This window comes from Octopus sinensis, linkage group LG20, assembly GCF_006345805.1.
Source record: "Octopus sinensis linkage group LG20, ASM634580v1, whole genome shotgun sequence".
NCBI lineage: Eukaryota > Metazoa > Mollusca > Cephalopoda > Octopoda > Octopodidae > Octopus > Octopus sinensis.
Genome location: NC_043016.1, coordinates 14,506,860 through 14,534,352, shown reverse-complemented (window position 1 = coordinate 14,534,352; position 27,493 = coordinate 14,506,860). Strand labels below are relative to the sequence as shown.

At 38.9% G+C, this 27,493-nt stretch overlaps 1 protein-coding gene across 1 annotated transcript in view; it reads right to left on the bottom strand.

Annotated features, from left to right (window-relative positions):
* Nucleotides 1-11,465: 11,465 nt before the first annotated feature.
* LOC115222597 (serine/threonine-protein phosphatase PGAM5, mitochondrial) overlaps nt 11,466-27,493 on the bottom strand; it is a 33,838-nt gene continuing 17,810 nt past the window's right edge. Inside the window, exons 3-6 of the mRNA XM_036511558.1 lie at nt 26,789-26,961; nt 20,637-20,851; nt 18,349-18,479; nt 11,466-11,667 (exon numbers count right to left, since the gene is read on the bottom strand). Of these exons, the coding sequence (XP_036367451.1) occupies nt 11,517-11,667; nt 18,349-18,479; nt 20,637-20,851; nt 26,789-26,961 (670 nt within the window). The 3' untranslated portion in view covers nt 11,466-11,516. The remainder of the gene's footprint in view (nt 11,668-18,348; nt 18,480-20,636; nt 20,852-26,788; nt 26,962-27,493) is intronic.

Here is a 27,493-nt window from a genome sequence, read left to right as displayed (position 1 = left end):
TAACGCCAACCACTACTCGTGAGCGTAGTGGGTGCTTTTTACGTGCCACCTGCACAGGTGCCGGCGAGGCTGGCAATGGCCACGGTTCGGATTGGTGTATTTTTACGTGCCCACCGCACGGAGGCCAGTCGAGGCGGCGCTGGCATCGGCCACGAGTCGGATAGTGCTTTTTACGTACGACCCACCAGACCAGGGATCCTGGCTGGTTCAATTCGATTTCGATTTCGCTTGCCCCAAAATGTCTTCGCAAGCAAAGGGGGTTGGCATGGGTGCCTGTCGTCGGATGAGGTTCTATATGACTTCGCTTGCCTCAACAGTCTTTGTGTCCAGGGAGGAAAGGCATGCATAAGTTGGCTGGGCTCACTTGTCCTGCTGGTCTTCTCACGTACAGCATATTTCCAAAAGGTCCCGGTCGTGGTCATTTCCTCCTCAGTGCCTAAAGTTCGAAGGTCGTGCTTCACCACCTCGTCCCAGGTTTTCCTAGGTCTACCTCTTCCACGGTTCCCTCAATTGCTAGGGATTGCACTTCGCACACACCTATTTTCATCCATTCTCGCCACATGACCATACCAGCGCAATCGTCTCTCTTGCACACCACAACTGATGCTTCTTAGGTCCAACATTTCTCTCAATGTACTAACGCTCTGTTGAGTATGCACACTGACACTACACATCCATCGGAGCATACTGGCTTCATTCCTCACAAGCTTACGCATGTCCTCAGCAGTCACGGCCCATGTTTCACTGCCATGTAGCATGGCTGTTCGTACACATGCATCATACAGTCTGCCTTTTACTCTGAGCGAGAGGCCTTTAGTCACCAGCAGAGGTAAGAGCTCCATAAACTTTGCCCAGGCTATTCTTACTCTAGCAGTTACACTTTCAGCACACCCACCCCCACAACTGATAACGGAAGCTATCAACTACTTCTAGTTTTTCCCCCTGGAAAGTGACGGAAGTTGTTTTCTGTAGATTTTTGGAGGTTAATGCTCCCGAGCATCTGCCACATACAAAAACTATCTTCCCAGTTAGCCTACCTTTGACATTGCTGCACCTCTTATGTGTCCATAGCTTACACTGGGTACATCTTATAGAGTTTCTACCTACACCTTTTCTACAGATCGAGCAGGGCCATCTTCCTGAAGATTTGTGGATTGTCTACCTTCCTACTTATTACGACTTTGGTTTTAGCTAGATTGACTCTACGCGCCCCTCGATTCTAGCCCTCCTTCCACACCTGGAACTTCTCCTCCAGTTCTGATAGTGACTCAGCAATTAGAGCAAGGTCGTCAGCGTAGAGGAGCTCCCAGGTGCAACCTGTCTTGAATTCCTCCGTAATTGCCTGGAGGACTATGATAAATAGGAGGGGGCTGAGTACTGAACCCTGGTGGACCCCAACCTCTACTTTGAATTTTCTGTGTACATGTTGCCAACCCTAACCTTACTTACGGCATCTCTGTACATGGCTTGCACAGCCCTCACCAGCCATTCATCTATCCCTAGTTTCCTCATTGACCACCAGATAAGGGATCGGGGGACCCTATCAAAGGCTTTCTCCATGTCAACGAAAGCCAGGTACAGGGGCTTATCTTTGGCCAGGTATTTCTCCTGCAGCTGCCTTACCAGGAATATATATATATATATATGCAATCATATATATATGCAATTATATATATATATGCATATATATATATATATATTCCTGGTGATGGCCGGTTTATAGGGCTACCCTGGGTTTCTCACCATAAAAGTACCCTTTATCTTCAGACCCTAAGATCTGTTGGCCTACAGCCTCTTTAAAATATGGAGGGGAAACGAAACAGATATAAACAATGGGGATCATATCCCTTTGATTTCCCCCTCTATATTTTAAAGAGGCCCATAGGCCAACAGGTGATAGGGTCTGAAGATATGCCATAAATGTACCCTTTATGGTGAGAAACCCTGGGTAACCCTATAAACCAGCCTTCAACAGTAATAAATATAGACAGCTCTACTTCTTAGAGTGTGCTTCTTCTCCCTTTTTATGAGAGGTGCAGAAAAGTTCTTGGCCTTACGGGTATCATGAAAGGCCAGGTTGGAGACCCAACGTTCTGAAAAACTTAAGGACCACACTGCAATAAGTGTGTGAATCTGAGAGGGGAATATGTTGGATAAAATCATAATTAACTGATCCTCCTCTCTTTTCTTTTACTCAAAGCCAGAAACTTTTTCAGTTTGTGTGTGTGTGTGTGTATGTGTGTGTATGTATGTGTGTTTGTGCATGCATGCGTGAATGTGTGTGTGCGTGCATGCATGTGTGTATGTATATATATATATATATATATATATAATACACACACAAATATATATATATATATATATATATATATCATTTTACACACACACACACATACATTCATACACCTGTAAATATGTATGAGGATTTTAAAGTCAACAATGACTTGAGTGCCATTAGCATACCCTTAACAAAAGCATCAGCAGGTTTGTAGCAGCAGATTTTTTTATTATTATTATTTATATGTTATTTCAACTTCAACCAAACATTCTTGCATACACACCCAGTCTTTAACCTCTTTTGCTTATTTGATTTATTTTGATATTTACTTGTGTGTGCGTGTGTGTGCATGCATGTTTGCTTGTCAATGTATGTGTGTGTATGCATGTGTGTTTGTTTATCAGTGTGTATGTGTGTGTGCATAAATTGTATGTTTTTTGTATTTTCATTTCCATGGTAGAAGATGACTATTATGAATTTATTTTATCTCAGTATATTACTGGTACTTGTTTAATGTAAAAGTTGGAATATTCTGAAAGCTTCTAAACACTTACAACCAATCCCCTCAGCACACAAACATTCTACTTTTATCAGAAAGTTGCAAACTAAAGACCACAACATTCTATCAAACAAAAGGACTTTTTTTAGAAAAGCCACACATTGAGTCAGTAGGTGTGCATTAACACAGAAAAGACAAGGCCAGCAGTTTGGTAGGACTTGACAAGAACATTCACTTTAACTACATAATAAAAAGGTTTAGATAGTCTCTAACAGCTGTTTCTAAATTATCCCATCTATTAGAACATCATGTCAAATGAGGATTCCATAGGTTGAGGATTCCGTCATTGGAGAGAGATGGATTAAACACAGGAGTGGCTGTGTGGTAAGTAGCTTGCTAACCAACCACATGGTTCCGGGTTCAATCCCACTGCGTGGCATCTTGGGCAAGTGTCTTCTACTATAGCCCCGGGCCGACCAATGCCTTGTGAGTGGATTTGGTAGACGGAAACTGAAAGAAGCCTGTCGTATATATATATGTATGTGTATGTGTTTGTGTGTCTGTGTTTGTACCCCTAGCATTGCTTGACAACCGATGCTGGTGTGTTTACGTCCCCGTCACTTAGCAGTTCGGCAAAAGAGACCAATAGAATAAGTACTGGGCTTACAAAGAATAAGTCCTGGGGTTGAGTTGCTCGACTAAAGGCGGTGCTCCAGCATGGCTGCAGTCAAATGACTGAAACATGTAAAAGAGTATAAGAGTATACATAGGTAACAGTGGAGGAAACTTCCTCATCAATGATATTTATTGGGATTCGTTATGTCTAGAAAGGGAGGAGAAATCCAATTAAATCCAATTATAACAGGTATTCGTTAGGTAAATCCATGAGCAGAGAGATATAACTAACCACCATAATTATCATTGATGAGGAATAACCAGGTTTCTTAAGCAGATGCAGTAGAAGAACCAACCATTCAAGTTGACAAATGTAGTGGTGGATAGAACAATTGAAGATATGAAGGTAGAGAGGGTAGAGAGGGTCTGTTAGGAATCACTGCTGGGAAACCTAAAATGGCAGGCAGAGTAGGGTATGGGTTCTTATCAACCACATAATCAATTAGATAGTACATATCAAATGATTTGGATATTATTATCAAATATGACAAGAGCAAAGGCGATATATTAGAGGAAATTCCAGCAAGATCAAATTGTTGGACTGGAAAATGAAAGTTATAGAAAGAGCCAAAGCTCAACTGATAAAAAAATAGACATATGTCACATAAGCCTGCTGGGATGTGGGCACTCTGGTATCACTTGAACCATGGCTAAACTGGTAGTGGATAAGACAATATCCTTATAATAATGAAATTATTGTATACAGTGCTCAGGTGCACCACAACTTGTCAAAAGTTAGTATAAAGCATATGCAGTAATGTACAAATGTCTGGAAAGCGAACAATGTATGAGTCAGATACATGCTTGTGTGTGTATGGAGGGGAGAAAATCAGGTGTAGTGTTGGCGAATCTCAGAAAGCATGGAAGTTTTGAAGGATGCAGTGCTCCGATAACTAACAACTGATGCCGGCAGTTTGTTCCATGCTTCAGCAACTCTTAGCGTGAAAAAATGTTTCCTGAAGTCATGGGAGATGTGCTGTTTTCTTACTTTGTAAATATGTCCACGGGTGTTAGACAGATGGAGTTTGAAAAGGTGCTCAGAGTTATTGTTTGTAAGATGGTTGATAATTTTATGGGTGTCTGCCAGGTCAGCTGCCAGACGTCGGAGTTTCAATGTGTCCATGCCCAGGGAAGTAAGGCGTTCAGGATATGGCAAATGCCTGATGGAGGGTATTCTTTTGGTTGCACGTCACTGAACAGCTTCCAGACGATTGATGTCCTGGGCAAGATAGGGGTTCTAGACCGGTGATGCAAATTCCAGGTGAGGTCTTACCATAGCTATATAAAGCTGCAGATAGATAGTCGGAGAGCGGCTCACAAAGGATTTGCTGAGTGATGCCAAGACACCCTCAGCCTTCTTGACAATTTTAGCGATGTGTTTTGTCCAACGCAAATCACTGTCGACAATAACACCCAGGTCACGTTCACTTGAAGACTTTTTGAGACTAGTGTTGTGGAGGGAGTAGGTGGACGCTGGGTTTCTCCTCCCAAAATGCATGGTGGTACATTTGTCCACAGCCAGCTTGAGTTGCCAGTCCATGATCCACTGCTGCATTGTGTCCAGGATTGCTTGCAATAGAGATCTATAGTGTACAGGATCTGACCTCTTTATTTCGAGGTACAGCTTGATGTCATCTGTATATTTCAGCACTGTGGCATTCTTTAAGTTGGCATCTATGTCATTAACATATGCAACAAATAAAAGGGGGCCAAGAACAGATCCCTGTGATAAACCAGATGTCATCTCATAGGGTGAAGAGTGCTGTCCTAGAACTGTGACAACCTCTTTTCAGGTGAAAATAAAGGACTTCAACCAGTTATAGAGTTCGTTTCTTACGCCCAACGCAGAGAGCTTCACCATAAGTCTTTTGTGTGGCATAGAGTTAAAAGCCTTAGCAAAGTCCAGGTAAACAACATCCACCCAGGATCTGCGATCAGTGATTTGGGTAATGTCCTCAAGAAACTCGATGAGTTGATTACAGCAGCTGGAGTTAGGAATAAATCCAAATTGTGACGGCTGCGAGACTTCCAGAAGGCTTATAAACCTCTCTATAAATTCTCTGTGTAGCAGAAAATTAGGTAAATGTATAAGTCTCTCTCTCTCTCAGTTGTATAATATTTACAATTCACAGCTATTCTGCTTCTGAAAATCTCAATCAAAAATAAAAGCACTACACAGATTTTTAAGAATACTTTAACATAAGAATAATGCTTACCTTTCAGTTTTATATCAGTGGGTTGGTTGGGAGGTGGATTATTTGGTCTGGCAGCATGCTACTCCCAAATAAAACTTCATCACAATATCTAAATTTTATTAACATTTTATTCACAGATTGACGTTAAGATTGTTACTTTACCAAAAGCTGTGAAGCTGAATACCAGTAGCTCAGTATGTGAGATTGCATGCTTGGCAAGAGAAGAAAATATTATGCAGTCATACTTGGTGAGATGTGATCTTTTTTATGCAAGAAGTTGGAGTGGCATAACTACCAGTTAACCACGGAAACCTTTACGAATTCTCTGTCTTGAGTTTCCTGCAGTTTGGAGTCAAATTTCCATTAATCGTGTCACCATACAAATGCATCAGAACAATGATTCGCTGAAATATGAGTCAAGATCACCTGATAAGGACAGTCACGACCAAAAATGGATACTTGATACACTGTGGCCTTTTTCCCTGTTACTGAACTAATTGGGTTTTGAATTCTGGGTACGATTGTTGATTATCACTTCCCCCTCAGCAAACCATAAACTTTGTGATACAATAGTATTAAGAGCAGCAGAACAGATGCAAAAATAGCAGCCAGTAGTTTGTTTTACATCTTGTATCTCAATGTTTGTTACTGACTTTGGACAAAGATTACTTTCCTTCCAAAAGGTATTACAATCAGTATCCAGGGAACTTGCAGCAATTGTAGGTGTTGTTTTGGCGATTATAGACACAGTGGAAGCAAAGTGAGGCATTTCCAATATTTCACTGTTCCTTTCAGCAAGAACGGAATACCTGGCTTGATTATGTGCTGCATATACAACCAGGTGCAAATGTAGACATACAGTAAGTATCACACCGGTGTTATAATGATTCATTAAAATTATTAGCACATTAAATTAATTAGCCTCATTTTGGATATTTTCAGTGTCATTAATCATAATAATACTTTTACCATAACTATATTAATACTTCTATTGTAACTTTTAATTTTTTTTGGATAAAAATAAATGAGTATTGTACGTGTTTTTTTTTTCCATAACTGTATACCTACTTTTCGCACCACCCTGTATATTGATTGTTGTATTTTTAAGAGACACTGATGAATTAGAGATGACGATATACCACTAATCATGTAACAACTCTTCACAAACTTCCTGAAAATTTCAATCTTTACTCAGAGTTTGAAATTACTATAGAAACTTGCCAAGAAATTTGGATAAATTTGCAGGAGCAATAAGCACTAATAGTGTATGGCAAACAGAGTCGCTCAAATACTTTGGACATACCATAGAATTAGCTGATGGTTTCTGTTACTAAAATGACCTTATTAGGAGTGGAGGAGGGTGTTCCAACTATATAGTAGCCAGACTAAGAACCAGTTGGAGAAAATTCAAGGAGTTATTTAACTCTGCTGATAACAAGGGATTTCTCTTTCAGAATGAAAAACAGATTACGTAATGTAAAGTGTACATTTTGCCTTAAATACAGATGATTTGGAAAAGGTAGCAAGAAATAAGCATGCTCTTCTAGGTGTGTAGTGTCAGTATAGATGAACAGCAGAGTACAAATGAATTGACTAAAAAACTGAATACAGGTGCGGGCATGGCTGTGTGGTTAGAAGTTTGCTTCCCAACCACATGGTTCCAGGTTCAGTCCTACTTGTGGTGCCTTGGGCAAATGTCTTCTACTATAGTCTCCAGTCAACCAAAGCTTTGTGAGTGGATTTGGTAGGCAGAAACTGAAAGAAGCCTGTCTCTCTCACACACACACATATATTTATATATATGTATATTATTAAAAACCGTATGATTCAGCTACTTGCAACTTGAGATTTTGCAGGCCTCTAAGAGAAGCCCATCTTACCCTGGGTGTGTGTCTTTCTATCTGCGTTTGTCTTCCACTACTGCCTGACAACCATTGTTAGTGTGTTTATATTCCCATAACTTAGCAGTCTGGCAAAAGTGAATGACAGAATATGTATCAGGCTCGAAAACAATAGAAGTATTGGCATCAATTCACTTGACTAAAGTTCAGCAATGGCTGCAGTCCAATGACTAAAACAAGTAACAAAGAAAAGAGAAAAGGTATGAGAAATAAGGTCTAGTGTACAAGAGAGAAGACTGCATGGAGACTGACATGAGATGAGGGTGCAAAGTAGGAGCCATATAAAGAAATGCAAGCTGTTTAAAGTGAACAAAACACGAGGAAAATGAGTCTCAAAAAGACATGAGATGGATTGGAGAAGTCTGATCGCAATATGCCAAGTGTCAGAGGAAATGACAAAGGACTGAGATGATGGTGACATGCATTATGGGAAAATATATGCCCATCCAAGCAAGTACAGCAAAATGAATATTTAAAATAGTGTTAGTAATGAAGGTGATGTATGATATACAAATCTACATATGGGTCCCTTGCCCAATGTCTGAATCTACTGCTACCCCATGCCAACTTCTCCTCCCTCTGTCACTCATTCTCTTTCATCCATTACACTGTGCTGCTAATGTAACGAAGGACGATAGTAGCTCTCTCCCATTCATTTGTTCTTAGGGTCTGTTCCTGAGTGGCCGTAATCAGTGTTTCTGCCTCTTGTTTCCGCTTCCTGTCCATCAGCCAAACCCAGGGATCTTTACTTCCAACATGGTCAGTTTGTCGCATGATTAGGCCATGCAATTCCATTCCTTTCCATTTCTTTCTGCTGCTTTGCTTTCCCTTTCAATTCTCCTACTGTTTCAGTCCCTTTTTGGATATCTCTAGATGCCAAAAGTATTCATTCTTTACTTTGCACAGGGCCCACTGTCGCAATATCAACAGTGTCTTTTGAGTTAGTAATTCTCAACCACCTTCCCTTCTTGGTAGATAAAGTCAATCAGTCTTACTAAGTGCATTGTTAATAGCATTTTTGTTCTTCTATCCAAGTTCTGTAGCTCAATTTTCGCCCATTTCAGAAAGGTGGGGGCAGAGCATCTCAGTACCGCTGTAGCACATGTATTTATGGTTTTAATGATGTCTCCACCATTCAATTCTTGTTTTCAGCTCCTTCCTAATTCTTCTCTTGTACTCTTTACTGACTTTCTCTCTTGTTTCTCTTTTCCTCATCTTAACATTTTGCAGTACTCCTAGGTATCTGTATCCTTCATTATTCCACAATGACCTAATGATGTTCTCTTGTGGTAATCTCATGCCACCAGACTATCTTCCAGTCTCTCTTCCTAATTAGTAGCATGCCCCTATCTACCCCAAACTCCATTCCAGTGTCTTTACTGAATATTTTCACTCTATTTGGACTAGAGAATCCAGGTTTGTCTCAGCTTTTGTATACAGCTTGAGGTCATCCATATAAAGTAGGTGACTTATTCTCATCTTGGATTTGGTAAACTCATAGGAAGGCCTGGGTATTCTCAGTATACTTGTCAGATGGATTAAAACAAATTTGAATCAATAATTTGGTATTGATTTATTCAAGAAACAGTTATGCACTGACATTAAATATACGAATATTTTTACAAGAAAACTGAACAACACATATTACTGAAACTAGAAGAAATTTTGTAAAATCGTCCAGATCATTAAAATTTAATTTAAAATAGAATTAAATAGAATGAAAAAAGAATCCAATACTATATTTGTAAACAACTAAATCATAATTAAATTTTTATTTAAAAATAAACATAGATAAAAAAAAAACACAAGTTCATGGTAAAATGAGATCTGAGGAGATTGAGCTTCATAAAGACGTGTTCCTGCATGGATACCCCTCCTCCTCATCATCATCATCATCCTGGAATATATATACATATGTAAACTGATTTTCTTAAGTCACTGTCACCAATGAAGATTTTGTCTTCAGTGTATACAAGGCTTGCCACACATTCACCCACTCAAGATTATTATATGTTCAACTGTTGTAGAGAGTTCGTTAAGTGAAAGACTAGGGTAACAAAAAAAAAAAAAGAAAAAAAAGAAAACTTAAAACAAATGAGAGTTTGTGACACAAGGACATATGCAGAAAACTGTCTCGACAAACTCTCGCTCATTCCATTCTGACATGGGAAAAAAATGGAAGTAAAAACAATGATGATGGTTATATACATATTAGCACACACTTGCCATGATAATGCAGTGCATGTGTACATGCACGTGTGTGTATGATAATGATATATAATAAAAGAACATCAAAGAAGAGAGTTGGCTAACTGCATTTATTGTCTACTCTATATGTTTCATGTACACATCCCCCAATTCACCTGATATATATATATATAAATAATATGTTATATTACTCAATAGTCAAGATAAAACTCTGAGTTTCAGATGCCAAAGTGGAAATCCACAACACCATCTCTTGAACCGAAGAGATGGTGTTGTGGATTTCCACTTCGGCATCTGAAACTCAGAGTTTTATCCTGACTATTGAGTAAATGTAACATATTATTTTATAGATAAATTTCCTCTATTTACATAATATTGAGGTCTCATTCTTTCTTTTGTTATCTTACCGTTTTTACCAATATATATATATATATATATATATATATATACATACATACATACATACAAACACACACACACATAATAATATATATATATACACACACAAAACACACAAGTCATTATCTACAATGCACTTATGATTTTTAAAATTTTTTTCTACAAACAAGAAAATTAGTTGTTCACGTATCATTTGCAGGGTCTCACTCAACGGTGACGAAATACTGCTCCCATATTGCGATGAAACCCTTTTCAGTTCTACTTTTGGGACAAACAGAAAGTGAAACCATTACAGATAACATTATAACAAAGGCAACTTAACTGACATTTCAGATTCTTAACTGGACCATGGATACTAACAGGAGACCATGTGTAATGATGCAGATAATTTTCTTACCAGTGGAAAGAAACGATGAGCGCATTGCGGATTATTCTCCATCCTATTACATTAGGCCTACATACACACCAGTATAAAGCAACAAAATAACTGCACAAGTTCCAATATTGGATGGTAATGAATGAATAAAGATACTGAACCATATCTGTATGTATTTGATTTCGCTGTTAAATTAGATTTTTGTGTGATATGTCACCATATATTCAATAATTAAAAAGATTTGTAAAAAAAAAACAACTGTTATCTCATTATTACCCTTTGGAAGGTGGTAGAATCGTTAACAAACCAGACAAAGGTGGCGAGCTGGGAGAATTGTAACTGTGCCAGACAAATTGCTGCTAAGCATTTGTCATTATATTCAGAGTTCAAATTCCTCTGAGGTCTACTTTGTCTTTTGTCCCTTCAGGGTCAATGAAATAAGTACCAGTTGAGTATTGTGTCAGTGTAAATGACTAACCCCTTTTCCTGCAAAATATTCCAGGCCTTGTACCTTTAGTAGAAAGCATTTTAACCTTTAACCCTTTCATTACTGTATTTATTTTGAGATGCTCTGTTTCTTTCAATTAATTTTAAATATAACAAAGAATTTAGTAAAATAACTTAGTTACTATTAAGCTAGTGTTAGGAACATAAATTGTGATGAAGGTTTGGTGGAAGATTTTAATTCAAAACTTATGAAAACAAGACATTTGTACTCAGAGCCAGAGGTGGTTTCAGCTGGGTTTGTAATGAAAGGGTTAAGCAACTTCTCTTCACAGTGAATAGTAAACTTTTAAAAGAGAATACCATATATTTCACAGAGAAACAAGATGTTATGAAATTGGTCTATAATGGAAGGATAATATAATGGAAAAAAAAAACTTAAACAAAAAAAATTTAATCAATGTTCATAGAAATAAAAATAGAAATAATAGTTAGTACAAACTTTAAAAGAATAATTTATTTTTTTTATAGTACACTGCTTTTAAGAAAATGATAATTTGTGTGCTGGTATATGTCCAGCATCTCCAACTAGTTTTAGTGACACTTTACCATCCGGTTTAATTGTAATCCATGTAATGCTAGCATGATAAAGTCTCATTCTCATCCAACCTTCTGGTGGAAACTGTAAAGCCCTGAAAATGTACAAGAAAATTCTCTCAGAGTTTTTCTGCAAACAAAAATCAAAAAGCTTAACTTATGAAACTTTCTTCCATAACTGAAAACAGATAAAAAAAACAATATTAATAACAAATTATTGTTTTCCATTTTTCTAGAAAGTGTAGCAGAGATGTCTCCAAATTTGAATTCTTCAACAACATTTATCTTTTGCCATATTTGTAAAATGATGATTAAACTACACATGGTAAAAGTACATCCATTGGGGTAGGAAAACAGAATTGTTTAGAGATTAAATAATTGAGAGACAACTTCTGACCAGATTGTGGATTTGACAAATGTTAAATAAGACGGAGTTTCACACTTAGGTTCAATTATGATTCAATTTACATTTGACGGATATTTGTCCTCGTCTTCTTTGTTGTTAACACAACGTTTTGACTGATATACCCTCCAGCCTTCATCAGGTGTCTTGGGGAAATTTCAAACCTGGGTTCTCATTCCTAAGGTATTTTTCGATGTTATTATTACTATTATTATTATTATTATTTATTATTAAACAGGTCATTGCCTGGAATCGAACTTGGAATCTTGGGGTTAGTAGCCCATGCTCTTAACCACAACGCCATATGCCCGTGGCATACTGGTTAAGAGTGTGGGCTACTAAGCCGAAAATTCCGAGTTTGATTCCAGGCAGTGACCTGAATAATAATAAATAATAATAATAATAATAACAACATCGAAAAATACCTTAGGAATGAGAACCCAGGTTTGAAATTTCCCCAAGACATCTGATGAAGGCTGGAGGGTATATCAGCTGAAACGTTGTGTTAAAATCAAACAAGATGAGGACAAATATCCGTCAATTTACATAGTTGAATACAGACCAGCTGTCAAATGTATTAGAAAAAAAGAGACCAAGATTTGTCAGCAGGAATAACCATGAAAAAGAAAGTAGTTTCTGGTTGCATCAGTTTAGGTACAAAGGAAACTTGAACTCAACATCGTTAGGAAATGACACATTTTAGTTCTATTACTCACAACAGCTATTTTCTGCCTTCTTCCTGTTTCAGTCAATAGACTGTGGCCAGGCTGGGGCTCTGCCTTGAACAATTTTTAGTTACAGGGGATACAAACACACCAACACCACTTGTTAAGCAGTGGTCGGGGACAATCACAGACACACACATATACAACAGGCTTCTTTCAGTTTCCGTCTACCAAATCCACTCACAAGGCTTTGGTCGACCTGAGGCTATAGTAGAAGACACTTGCCCAAGGTGCCACGCAGTGGGTCTGAACCTGTAACCATGTGGTTGAGAAACAAGCTTCTTACCAAACAATCACACAATATATTATTTTATATATAGCAGCCCTAAGGCTGTGGCCATGCTGGGGCACTGATATATATTTTTGAAGTTAGGTGTCATGAGTCAGTGAGCATTAAATGTCAGGAACACAAATTAGATATATTATACTATGAGATGCAAACTATCTTTACTTTGGTTGGGAGTGTGATACCATGGTACCTACTGACTGTTAATGAATGCAGATATAACTAACTGGTGAAGAGATTCCCTTTGCAATCATGAGTCCAAAGTTCAATCCAACTGCATGGCATCTTTTGTAACAGCCTTGAGTCCAGATGATTTGTTGGAAGGGAAATGACTACAAAACAATTGTAAAGAAGGTAAAGACTCCTTTCGGTCATGAATGAGCATGGGATTGCACCTAGAAAGTTCCCCTCCGAGGCACAAGTCCGGGCAAGGTTGTTTTCATGGAAAACCAGCAGTCACCCCATCCATATCAGCTCCCCCTCTCCACACCACTGATGTTATCCAAGGGAAAGGCAAAGGCCGATACAGCTTTGACACCTGTGACATCGCAACTCATTTCTAGAGCTGAGTTAACTAGAGCAGCGTGAAATAAAGTGTCTTGCTCAAGAATACAACACACAGCCTGGTCCAAAAATCAAACTTACCATCTCACGATTGTGAGCCCAATGCTCTAACCACTGCACCATGTGCCTTCACAAAGTTATTGTAATTCAGCAAATTTTTGAGCATCTGCAGAGTGTAAACATTCACACATGCACATATATTGTTTATCTTGTGACTTGAGTTTCATGCAACTGCAATCTTCAGGTGAGCACTGTTATAACATGGTTTGATGGTGTATGGCCTCTTGCTTGGTGTAAGTTCAGTGTTTCGCTTTTGCTGGTTATTAATTATTTTTCTGTTTTGCCATTTGTTATTTTTTGTAGTGTAGTGTTTATTTTACTTATGTTTCTAGATAAGGAGGTCATGTTTTTAATCACTACAACCCCTACTTTCAACAAAAATAAAGAAACTTAAGCACCACCCCACAAAAAATAACCACTGACAAGAAAAATTAACAACTATTTAGCAACAGTAGAACACAAAGCAATGAGCAGGCTCAAGTTTAAGACCATGATGATGATGATGATGATGATTCACACCAACAAACATATCACCTAACTGAAACTCATAAATCAACAACATATCCTAAGCTGTCCTCTCTCGTTAATGTGATACAATTCAACAGTCATGTGTGTGTGTGTGTGTGTGTGAAGAGTTTGTATAGTCTTTTTAACAAATCCACCCACAAGACATTGAGTGGCCTGGAGTTTTAGTAAATACAACAAATATTTATACTCACACACATAAACATGAAATGGTGTCTCTTTATATAAGCTTATAAAGTGATCACCATATGTTGGCAGAAGAAAACAGTTTAATATTGGGGCATATAGGCCCTCGACAGAAAAAAGTGGATGTTAGTATGCATGGCAATCGAACATATATATATATTATATTTTGTGTGTGTGTAGGGTGTGTCAGTTTTTTTTTAGGTCATTTGAATTTTTTTTATGGCTTCGTTGGAACCCAGCCCACAGCAACAAAATTCAATCCCCCCACTCTTCTCAGTTCATCATCACTGCCTCTAGATCCTGGATACATTCTAGGCCAACGTCTGCCATCAAGTTGTCTATCTAAGTGTGATAACATGAAGTAGGTTCCACAAGACCAATTTGGATGCTTCCAGTTCAGGGTGGCGCATCCAATAGCCAGATACTCACAGCCATCTTTGTCATTTGTATGAATTTAGAAAAAGATGAATAACTCATCAAAGAAAAACTATGTTTGAAAATGATTTGGTACAAATAATCTTGAGAATCACACTTATTCAATAAATCCATTGTTAGTATTGATGGCTGCTTCAATATGTTGACATGCCTGAATCAGATGATCTTCATCAATTTTAGACATTGTGCTGGTTGTAGCGACCTTGAGGGATTGTATGGTGTTACAGGGGTGTTGACTGGCCTCTCTCTCAACTAAGCCCTACACATAATAGGCCAGTGAATTGAGGTTTGGTGAAGTAGGAGGCTATATATCTGGGAGAACATGATTATGGAGACTCCAACATGCAGCCATGCTTGGGTTGTCCCAGCCTTAAGAGTGAGTGCAGAGTCTTGTTGGAAGATGTACTGGCTTTCATGACATTGTCTGTCCAGGGCCTCACAACTTTCTCCAACTCCTCTGTATAAACCCCGAGAAAAACAGTGAGGAGGAACAACATCTCCCTCATTACTGACAGCTCCTAGAACCATCCCAGTCGCTGGTTGACCCTGAAAACCTCATTTCGGTTTCTGTCGTTCCTTCAGTTTACCTTTGGGTCTTCACTGAACATTTTACACCAGAAAAAAAAAAAAAAAATTCCAACTTCTTTTTTAACTTGTTTAGCAGGGTCTTTGCATGGATCAAACAGTTCTCTTTTGTCACATCCGACATAAACTGACCCTTCCGCATTATATACAACTTACACCAGATGTCCTTATGCACAACTCTTCTGATGGTACCATTCTGAAACCTTGAGATCCTTTGCAATGGCTCTGATTGACTTTCCAGGGTATATACGCATGTGTATATATCTTTTATCCTTTACCTGTTTCAGCCATTGGACTGTGGTCATGCTGGAGCACTGCCTTCAACGAATCGTTCCATGTCCTTACTTTGTAAATCCAGTTACTTATTCTATCAATCTCTTTTGCCGAACTGCCAAGTTATGGTAGACAAAAACAAACCAACACCAGTTGTCAAATAGTGGTAAAAGAAAACCACAAACGCACACACATACAAGGAGCTTCTTTCTGTTTCCATCTATGCTTTGGTCAGCCCGGGGTTGTCAAAGATTTCTTCAATTTTCCTTGTGTGTCAAAGCCTGTTTATTGCTCCCTCGCCTATTTGTTTTTTGTCATTTGTATAATTTTGATCCACATAAAGTAAAATACACTTGCCCAAGGTGTCATTCATGTAGTGGAACAGAATATGAAACCTATAACACGCAGTCACGCCCGCGCCTACACACATACACACACACACACACACACACACACACCAGCGATTAGCAAAGTGTACAACATAAGGGAAATAATCATTCAGGAAGTTAATATTATCTCCCTTCAGCTACATTTTTTTTATTCGGTACAAAACAAATGGCGAAAAATTCTTTAGTAATTTTTCACACTAGGTAGTGCGTGTTATCTTTTTTCTTTATTTTTTGTTTCAGTCATTGGACAGTGGCCATGTTGGGGCACCACCCTGAATGGTTTTCTCGAACAAACTGACTTCCATGTGTACTTTTTTTTTCAGTCTTCTAAGATAGACTTTGCTAAACTTTTCAGTTATAGGGCCGAAACGAAACAGCACCTATTGTCAAACAATACAGCGAGACAAACAAAACACAAATAAACATGCATGCATGCATGTATACACGCACGCACACACATAAGCGCACGCACAAACACACACACGCACAAAATGATTTCCTTGTTTAACACATCTGTGAAGGTGTGTAGCTTAGTGGTAAGGACATTTCATTCATGATCATAAGATCGTAATTTTGAGTCCTGAATAAGTGCCAACATAGGAAACTCTTAGCCTTTCAGTCACTCTAATTTCTGCCAATTGTTAATAAAAACATATATATACTTGTATTTTTCCTCTTTCCATCACCAAATAGACCCAGGAAGACATGGAATGAGGTAGTCAAGCATGACCTTCAAATGCTGGGCTTCACAGAGACAATGAAGAAACACCGAGATCTCTGCAGATATGCTGTGACTGCAAAGACTCGGGCTGCTTCCTGCACCAGTTTCGCATAGCCCCAGCCCATTCAAAGTACCTTGGATTGCAGAACGACCTGCTGTGCTAACCTTGGATCGTAGAGTGACCCGCTGTTCTTGAGGAGACCTATTCAGTCAAGTACATCAACATCAAAATAAATATCAAATAGAAATTGTAGTTACGATACATGTGCCGGTGGCACGTAAAATGCACCATCCGAACGTGGCCGATGCCTGCGCCACCTTGACTGGCTTTCATGCCGGTGGCACATAAAAAGCACCAACTACACTCACGGAGTGGTTGGCGTTAGGAAGGGCATCAAGCTGTAGAAACACTGCCAGATTGGACTGGGCCTGATGCAGCCTTCTGGCTTCCCAGACCCCAGTCGAACCGTCCAACCCATGCTAGCATGGAAAGCGGACGCTAAATGATGATGATGATATATATATGTATATATATATATATATATATATATATATATATATATATATATATATATATATATATATATATATATGTCAGTAAATCAGAAATCAGAAAGAGAACACTCTAAATTATAGAGTAGTAGAGTAGATAAAGGTGCTTGTATAGACCACTGGTCATTGGGGTCTGATAAGATGATGTAAAGTGCTTTATGGACGCAAAACCCTGGGTAACCCAACAGACAGGTCATAACTATCCTTATCTAAATGTGTGCGCGTGTGTGTGCTTACCTTTTACTTGGAGAGCAGCCATGCTGGAGCACTGCCTTGAATTTTATTCAAACAATTTGACCTCAGTGCTCATTTTTTTAAAAGCCTGGTACTTACTCTATCAGTCTCTTTTGCTGAACGGCTAAGTTACCGAGATGTAAACACACCAATACCAGTTGTCAAGCAGTGATACAAAGACACACACACAAACACATACATATGGGTTTCTTTCAGTTTCTGTTTATCAAATCCACTCACAAGGCTTTGGACAGCACAAGACTATTGAAGAAGACACTTGTTTAATGTGCCATACAGTAGGATTGAACTTGAAACCACATGGTTGGGAAGCAAACTTCTTAACCACACAGCCATGTCTGAATACTGTAGCTGAATAATTTGCAAATATTCCACAGGAAACTATGTCACATTAACACCAATTCCAATCAGTCTAAGAGAGAGAGAGAGAGAGAGAGAGAGAGAGAGAGAGAGAGAGAGAGATACATGCTTACATATATACTCTCTCTCTCTCTTCAATTTAGATAAGAATCACATCAACCTGACATGTCTAGAAAGATTATGGATGCCTCTCCTGCATTTAATGAAATAAAAATCTCTGGTGCTGAGAGCCTTCTTAGCTTCCATACAGCAAGAATGAGCTGAAAGAAAGTACCAAAAAAGAATGGGCAAGATGTTTCAGAGAAACTGAGCAAGCACAAAATACTCTGATGCTCAAAGAGGATTCAGTGTCTTAGACATTAACCACACTTCAATATCCACCCTAAATTGAAAGCTGAAAACAAAATTTATACAAAAAACAAAAGTAAAACAGAAGGAAATAAAATAAAGTTACACCTACCGACATACAAAATATCGGATGACATTAGCATGGCACACTAATATTTCGTAGCTATCGTCTTTCTGGTCGATATTAGCACGGTGGAAATATTCTTGGAATGCTGCTTCTATTCTGGGACCATCAGCTAAGAACTAGAAGGAACAAAGAATCCAAATATTAATTGCTTTTGATCAACATCAAAAATTTAAATGTATCAAGTGAAGGTTTTGAAATGTAAAAACTAAGGATGTTGGAAGCATTTAAAATACAAAGCATTCACTCGCAGAGTCTGAAAATATTTCCACTCCTCATTTCTCCATTTCTGCAATATTCAGATGAGAACTGCAATGGAAGACCGCTCCTGCATCAGGGGTGTGCTGCTGCCGCCGCTGCTACACACACTGACATCTTACCTCATCCAAAGGAAGGCCACTCACCAACATTTAGCCCAATGACATTACAGTCTTCATTCTCTGCTTTTTCTACAGCATCTGATACCCTCAGCTCTTCAAAGCTACTGGCCCTTGTGCTATCTCCAATCAAGCACATCTTCCTCATATTGTCCACCCAACATGCCAAATCCAAAGCTAACTAACTACTACGCCATTTCCTTCCTGCAATTTCTTCCTTGTACATCCTTCTACAACCGTCAGCTGGCTCAAATGTTCACACAGAACGCAGTATGGCTAGCATGAAATAGAATACCTCAGCCCAATCTTTGCTTGTGTCAGTCCTCTTATGGATCCCGGTGTCTCCACAATAAATCACAAATCAGTTAAAGACCACTTCACCACTGGCTGTAGACATTGCACACTCACAAACATACTGCAGAATGAAACTAAAAAGCTACTTAAAATGAAAGATCGCATGAAAGTAAAATGAAAGTAAAGTCTGACATAATCTCTATTCTTATTAAATGTTCAATCACTTTCAAACACCAAGGTGTGGCATATCTACTTTGTTCATGGACATTTCTTATCTTCATTGCGACTACCACAATGACCTACTAACATACAAGAACAAAGTAACAATGTGCTCAGACAGCATGCGATAAACAAGGTCCCACCAAAGTGCAGGGAATATCAATCAAACAAATTAATCTTTAGCATTTGCCGTTTATTCTGTCAAATGTAATGCTTACATATTCATGTTTTAATATTCAATCATGCACCATTTTGCAGCTTCAAGATTTTAACAATATAATTGTTTAATTTTAGAATGACATTGCAGAGTAGGTGAGAAAGACCAAATCTGGCTGGTTTCAGCATTAAAAATGGTAGAATATCTGGGCTGGATATGGCTGGTTTAAATGGTAAAAGCACACCCAGAAGGCCAGTTCTAACTGCATTGCTTATATATATATAATCACTGCTTGAGTGCAAGTATATGATGAATATCTAATCAATCAACGGTTTAGAATAATGTAAACTAATGAATTACTGACTACACGGTCATTAGTTCAATCCTTGTTATTTCAACTACTCTACTGGAGGCAAGTGTGAAAATTTTTATTTTGGTGATATAAAAATGCAACCAACAAACAATAGCAAACTTTACTAAAGCCTCTAACTTAGAAACAAAAACAAAAATAATCTAAATCAGTATTTTAAAAAACGAATTGAATATAAATTAAATTCATCATCATCATCATCATTTAACGTCCGTTTTCCGCGCTAGCACGGGTTGGACGGTTCGACCGGGGTGTGGGAAGCCAGGGGCTGCACCAGGCTCCAGTCTGATCTGGCAGTGTTTCTACAGCTGGATGCCCTTCCTAACGCCAACCATTCCGCGAGTGTAGTAAATTTACACATCTCCGATAGGATAAATTTACTACACTCGCGGAGTGGTTGGCATTAGGAAGGGCATCCAGCTGTAGAAACACTGCCAGATCAGACTGGAGCCTGATTAAATTAAATCAGCTTAATTCTATTTCAACAACCGAACTATTATATATTGAAGTAATTGAAGAAAATTCAAAGAAACTCATGAGAAGGTTTCAAACTGATCGATACAGATGTCTCACAATTTAACTAGATGCCCCTCATTATACCATTTTATTAGTGCAAACACTACTCGTTAGTACAATACACAAACAGGTTAAAACATGCCTGCTACATTAAATCCTAGATTAAATATTTAGATGCATCAAATGATGTTATTTTCTTTGTAGAAATAAATCTTTAAAAAAAATGATGGTGTCTATTTTTTAGATGTGTGTCTGTGTGTCTGTGTGTGTGTATAGCCAAACCTATGGTTCGGTTGGTGTTTTTTAAATGAGTTCATTAAAAGAATTTTCAAAATATAATCACCTTCCATTCAGGTCTCCAGCTTGTACGTGCCGGTTCAGGTGGTATTGGCATTCCTTCTCGGAGAAGGTCGCTATATTCCAAGCGCAAATCAGGAAAGAATTGGTGTACAATTTTAGCTGTTTGGTCTGCACGCATCATAGTTGATGAAACAATCCTTGTAAAGGGAATTTTAAGTTCTAGGAGACGACGTCCAGTCATAAGTGCTTGTTCTTCCCCTAAGAGTAAAAAGAAAAAGAATATAATTGCTAATTAAAAATACTGTTCTATTATTATTAAGGGCAAACTGGCAGAATCATTAGCAAACTGGGGAAAATGCTTAGAGGTGTTCCATCCATCTTTAGGTTTTAAAACAGCAAGCTGGCAGAATCATTAGCACTCTGGATGAAATGCTTAGCGATATTTCATGTCTTTATGTTCTGAGTTCAAATTCTGCCAAGAATAACTTTGCCTTTCATTCTTTTGGGGGTTGAAAAATTAAGTACCAGTGAAACACTGGGGTTGATGCAACCGACTAATCTCTTCTCCTCAAATTTCAGGCCTTGTGCCTTTAGTAGAAAGGATTATGAATATTATTATTATTATTATTATTGAGTGAGAGAGCAGAGCATGCCATCAAAGTGACACTGGGGTAAAATATACGAAGCACAGTATACCCATCATGACTACCCGTCTGATAAGGGTACACTAGGCACATGCATCACAGCCAAATGTGCACGACATGGTGATCTCATATCAAGATAAACAGCACATGACCTTGCAGGTGGGGCCCAGTTAGAATTTTCTTCAGGTTGAGTAGCCCATCCCGCTCAAAAGGTCCCTGAATAAGGGTTGTTTAAGGATGTTGAAAGAACCACCCATGTTTCCAGAGGTGAATTATTCAAACCCCAAAGAATCCCTCTCAACACATGGCTATGATGCTCCCCCACTACTTCTGCTCGTGATCAGAGATGCACATATCGTCAGCCACTAAGGAATATGTTCAACTGGTTAAGGTCAAACAATTGTCAAGCAAATCTGTGGTATTGAGCAGAATATTTGCTGTAGCCCATCTTTTATACCAAGACAAAACGTGCATGATAACACTTCCAATCAGTTAAGATCAGAAGCCACGAGAGCCACTAATTCATTTTGAAAAACTGGATCTTGAAGCATAAATGCTATAAATAGTAACATGAAAATATCAGGTTGAAAAACCGTTTTGAGTAGAAAAAAAGTCAAAAACCAACCAAGGGACATGAACCCATATCTCCCTTTTCTATCCAAAAAAGGGTTTCTCAACCTAATAGTTACATATCATTATTTCGAGCTTTATGCACTTTGAGATTCAGTTAATGGGCTTCGTTCAGGCGTCAAGCAGTGGGACTGAACCCAAACGCATGTGGATGGGAAGCAAACTTCTTACCACACAGCCATGCTTGCAACTTAAAATCAAAACATATGGATTAAGGGGTAGTTCGTTCCAGACCCTCAATGAATACCAAAAGCTTACATGCAACCTATCCCTTTAAGAATCCATAAAAGACAAATTATCAATGAAAATACATATAAAAAAAAAATGGAAGTAATATTTGTATAATATAAATCGCAAGAAAAGATATACAGAAAGAAAAAATTAAAGTGAAAATAATCTACTGATAATTTAAAAAGATCTTTCTTAGTAAGATATAAAATCTAACAAATATTGGGTCATCCCATAAATAATGTAGTTTTTTCAATTGCATGAACTAGAAGTCAGAGAGGGACAGGATAAACTACCTGCATCAACTTGCTATAAAATCAGGTAGTAATTTACCTTTGACTTATTCTTAGTGCAAGTTTTGAAGAGTGCAGTTCGATTTTAACAGTTATTTTTTCAAACCTATAATGGAAGTGACAAAGGAGCATATTTGGCATATTTTGCTTTATGAGTTCAATAAAAACAACAATGCAGTATATGGGGATCGGACAATAAGTGTAAACTAGTGTCAAGAGTGGTTCCAGAAATTCTGAGCCGGAAACTATAGCCTAGAAGACAAGTCTCATCCTGGAAGATCTGTAGAGCTCAACAAGGATGTCCTGCAAACCCTGGTGGAACAAAATCCTATTGTAACTGTTAAGGAACTAGCAGAGAGGCTTGGATTTGGTCATTCAACCATTCATTGCTAGAGGGAAAACGACCGTCTTTGGTTTCAGGACAAAAGGTATTCTTCCATCAGGATAATACTCAGCCACATACAACGAGGATGACATTCCAACGGCTGGAGCAGTTTGAATGGGAAATGATGCCCCACCCACCATATTCGCCAGACAATGCCCCATCTGATTATCATTGATTTCACAGTCTTCCAAATCATTTGGATGGAGAAAATACAAACTCTGTAGACAAAGTCAGAACAGTACTGGAGAAATATTTTTCATCACGGACAAATGAATTTTGAAAGAGGAGCCTTGCAAGTGTACCAGATAGAGGGAAGAGCATTGTAGAAAATGAAGGAGAGTATATTTTAGATTAAAAAAGAACTTTGAAAAATATAAGAACTATAAAAATACTGCATTATTTATGGGATGGACCAATATAATAAACATATTATTAAATGATAAGAAGCTAGTACGTTCTGATGGATACGCAACATCAGTGTGCATGTGCAACAAAGTGTAAAAGGGCTGAGAGAAAAGTTGGGCATAAGAGGAATAAGATGCAGCATGTGAGTGAGAGAGGACTGTGTTGGTTTGGACATATATGATGCTTATGAATGAAGACAGCTGAGTAAAGAAATGCTGATTGCTTAAAGCAGATGGAACTGTGGAAGAAGGAGACCCAAGAAGAGATGAGAGGAAGTACTCAGGACCAATAAGAGGATGTTAGGCCTCATGGAGGAGAAGATATTGGACCAATGTTTGTAAATCTATTTACATTTGTTCTGAAAGGGGAAAACAAAGAATATTGTTTACCAAGAGGTTTTGTAGGAATTACTACACCCCACGATACGCTCTGGTATCCACTGTTCTTTGTGAATGGTGAAGATGGATACCATTTTGGCAAAATACCAACAAACCCAAAGACTGCACCAACAAAGCAGTTTCCTGCATGGACTTCAGTACCAAAGCATTTTCTCCAATTACTCCCACCGACTGCTCGGTAAGCCATTATGCATTATTTCTTCAAGTTATCCATAACTACATTCTTCTCCTGTGACTGCATAGGCTCAGATTATGTTTCTTATTCTACAGCAACACCAGCAATCCAATGTCAACCCTTCGCCTTCTGCAACATTTCAACAGTTCACTTCCCCGTTGCCGTCTCCCATTGCAGCCCCTTTCTCGAAAATACCCATTTACATACAATATTTCCATTACACCTATATTCATTCAACTGTCAACCGCCGCAAAAGAGATTACATCCACTGACAGCTTTTCAGTGCGTTCAAAAATCACATACCCCCCACTCCCAATTTTCCATGACAGGTTAGGGCCTGGAATCCTCCAAATGGACGCATGATATGTCGCTTAGTCAAATTAACCCATCATTTACTCCACATACGTTTTATCATCAATGCTGCACTTACCCGTATCACATGTTTCATCATGACTGTAATATATGTACAAATTATACCATTTTAATCCCAAGTAATGCTGGGTATCTCTACTAATATATATTGGTGGATGGCCCTGCTAGATCTGTAGAAAAAGTGTCAGTAGAAACTCCATAAGATGTACCCAGTGTAAGCTATGGACACATAAGAGGTGCAGCAATATCAAAGGAAGGCAAACTGAGAAGATAGGTTTTGTGTGTGGCAGATGCTCAGGAGCAATAAACACTGAAGATGTGCAGAGAACAGCTTCCGTCACATTCCAAGGAGAAAAACTGGAAGTAGTTGATAGCTTCCATTACCCAGGGGACCTAGTCAGTAGCAGGGGTGGATGCTCTGAAAGTGTAGCAGCTAGAATAAGAATAGGCTGGGCAAAGTTCAGAGAGCTCCTACCTCTGCTTGTGACAAAAGGCCTCTCGCTCAGACTGTATGATGCATGTGTACGAACAGCCATGATACATGGCAGTGAAACATGGGCCATGATTGCTGAGGACATGCGTAAGCTTGCAAGGAATGAAGCCAGTATGATCCGATGGATGTGTAGTGTCAGTGTGCATACTCGACAGAGTGTAATTGCCCCGAGAGAAAAATTGGACCTGAGAAGCATCAGATGTGGTGTGCAAGAGAGACAACTGTGCTGGTATGGTCATGTGTTACGAATGAAGGAGGACAGCTGTTTGAAAAAGTGTCGCATCCTATCAGTTGCGGGAACCTGAGGAAGAAATAGGCCCAGGAAGAGCTGGGATGAGGTGGTGAAGCACCACCTTTGAACATTGGGCCTTACCAAGGCAATGACTAGTGATCGAGACCTACGGAGATATACTGTGCTTGAAAAGAACCAACAAGCCAAGTGAGACCATAGCCCATGGCCTATACCAGTGGGTGTAACCAGCCCACTTATGAAGACCCCTCCTTTATTGGACAATAAATTTTGCTTGCAAAGACCTAATGAGGCAAGTGAAATCAAATTCAAAATCAAAATCAAAATTGCTGACGTGGCCAGTGACAGTACCACCTGATTGGCACCTGTGCCAATGGAACATTAAAAGCACATCTGAGCATGGGTTGTAACCAGCACATTTATGAGTACCCCTCATTCACTGGACAATAAACTTTGCTTGTGAAGACCTACTGAGGCAAGTGAAATCAAAATCGCTGACGTGGCCAATGACAGTACTGCCTGATTGGCACTTATGCCAGTGGAATGTTAAAAGCACATCCATGCGTGATTGTTGCCAGGGCCATGGATTGGCTCCCATGCTGGTGACTCGTGAAAAGCACCATTCAAGCATGATCATTGCCAGCGTCGCCTTACTGGCACATGTGCCGGTGGCATGTGTAAAACAACATTCAAGTGTGGTCGTTGCCAGTGCCGCCAGACTGGCTCCCATGCAGGTAGCACATACAAAACACCTTTTGAGTATAGTCGTTGCCAGAACCGCCAGACTTGCCCTCGTGCCAGTGGAATGTAAAAGCACCCACTACACTCTCAGAGTGGTTGGAATTAGGAAGGGCATCCAGCTGTAGAAACTTTGCCAGATAGATTGGAGCCTGGTGCAGCCTTCTGGCTCGCCAATCCTCAGTCAAACCATCCAACCCATGCCAGCATGGAAAGCGGACATTAAACGATGATGATGATGATGATGATGATATATATATTGTGACCGCGTGTGTACCGTTGGCGATTTTTTTCCTCTGTCTTCCCTTCTCTGGATCTTTCCTTCTCCTATGTTTCCGACGAAGAGCTCCGCTCGAAACGTTAAACCCTCCTTCTTTCCTGAGCATCCAATAATACTATATTTGTTCCACGTCCTCGCGTTGTTGTGCTTTTTTGTGCTTTCTTGTTTGGATTAACTATATATATATATAATTTACACATACATATGTTTGCAGAGGTAATCAAGATCTATCAAAAGCATGTCCCATTTAAACATGCCTATCTCCACAAGAATTTAATTTTGAATTATGTGGCTGTGTATGTAGGGTGTCAGTGTATTATGGTATGTTCAGTGGGTGGGGAGGGAAGGATAGATGGAAATAGTGACTGTTTTGGTGAAGATATAGATAGGGAAGACATGCATGAACAGGAAAGAGTTGATAGATCAGCGGTCGATTGTTAATTTTCAGAGAAGGCACGTAGCTTAGTGGTTAGGGCATTGATAATAAAGGTCGCAAGTTCAATTCCTGGTGACACATTGTGTCCTTGAGCAAGACACTTTATTTCACTTTGCTGCAGTCCATTGAGCTGGCAAAAGTGAGTAGCATCCGTATTCCAAAGGACCAGCCTAGTCACACTCTGTGTCATGCTTAATCTCCCTGAGAATTGTGTTAAGGGTGCCAATGGAGTACTCAGCTACCTCCATGTTAATTTCACAAGAAGATTGTTCCGCTGATCAAATCCACTGCAACCCTCGTCGTCGTCGTAACCAATGGAGTGCCAGTTACCCTTCAAAAGTTGAAACTGCACACTGACCAATTAACCACACTAATCAGAACTCATTATCTCTCTCACTCTCTTTCTCTCTTATGCTTTAAAGGACATAAAACCCTTACTAAATACTACCAACAAAAGTAGATACCAACCTAAAGGTGTTAAAATATTTAAATAGTCTTCAGTTTGTCTCGTAAGATATTGGCCATGTCGTATAAGAAATAAGTGGCGAACAGCTTTTGGTTGGATTTTCCTAAGTTCTTCTTCGTATTTTTGCATATCTGTTCTAGAATTTGGAGGTTCAATCAGCGACGCTGGTTCCCGCCTGCAATAAAAGAAAGGATCCATATTACCTAAAATTTTTATAATATTCCTTTAACTGTAAAGATGATATTCTCTAACTGTACAGTGAAAAGAATCAGGTTAGCCTCTTTGAAATAAAGTATTGTTTCGATAAAGTATAACAGAGAATTTAACATAGTTATATATATTCAAAGTCAAGGACAGCTGTGTAAAAAAAGTGCCAATCTTTAATTGTGGAGGAAACCTGTGTGGAAGTGGTAGACCCAGAAAGACATGGAACAAGGTGGTGGAGCATGATCTTTGAATGTTGGGCTATACACAGATGATGACAAGTGGCAGAGACCTTTGGTGATTTGCTGTGCTTGATAAGACTCGTCAGGCCAAGTGAAATCTTAGTTGTGGCTAATGCTGGTATTGCATAACTGGCACCTAAAAAGCACCCTTTGAACATTGGGCCTCACAGAGTTAATATATGACCCAAGATCTTTGACAATATGTCATGCTTGAGAAGAATCTCTCTTCATATATATATCATGCAAATGTATTTTGATTAT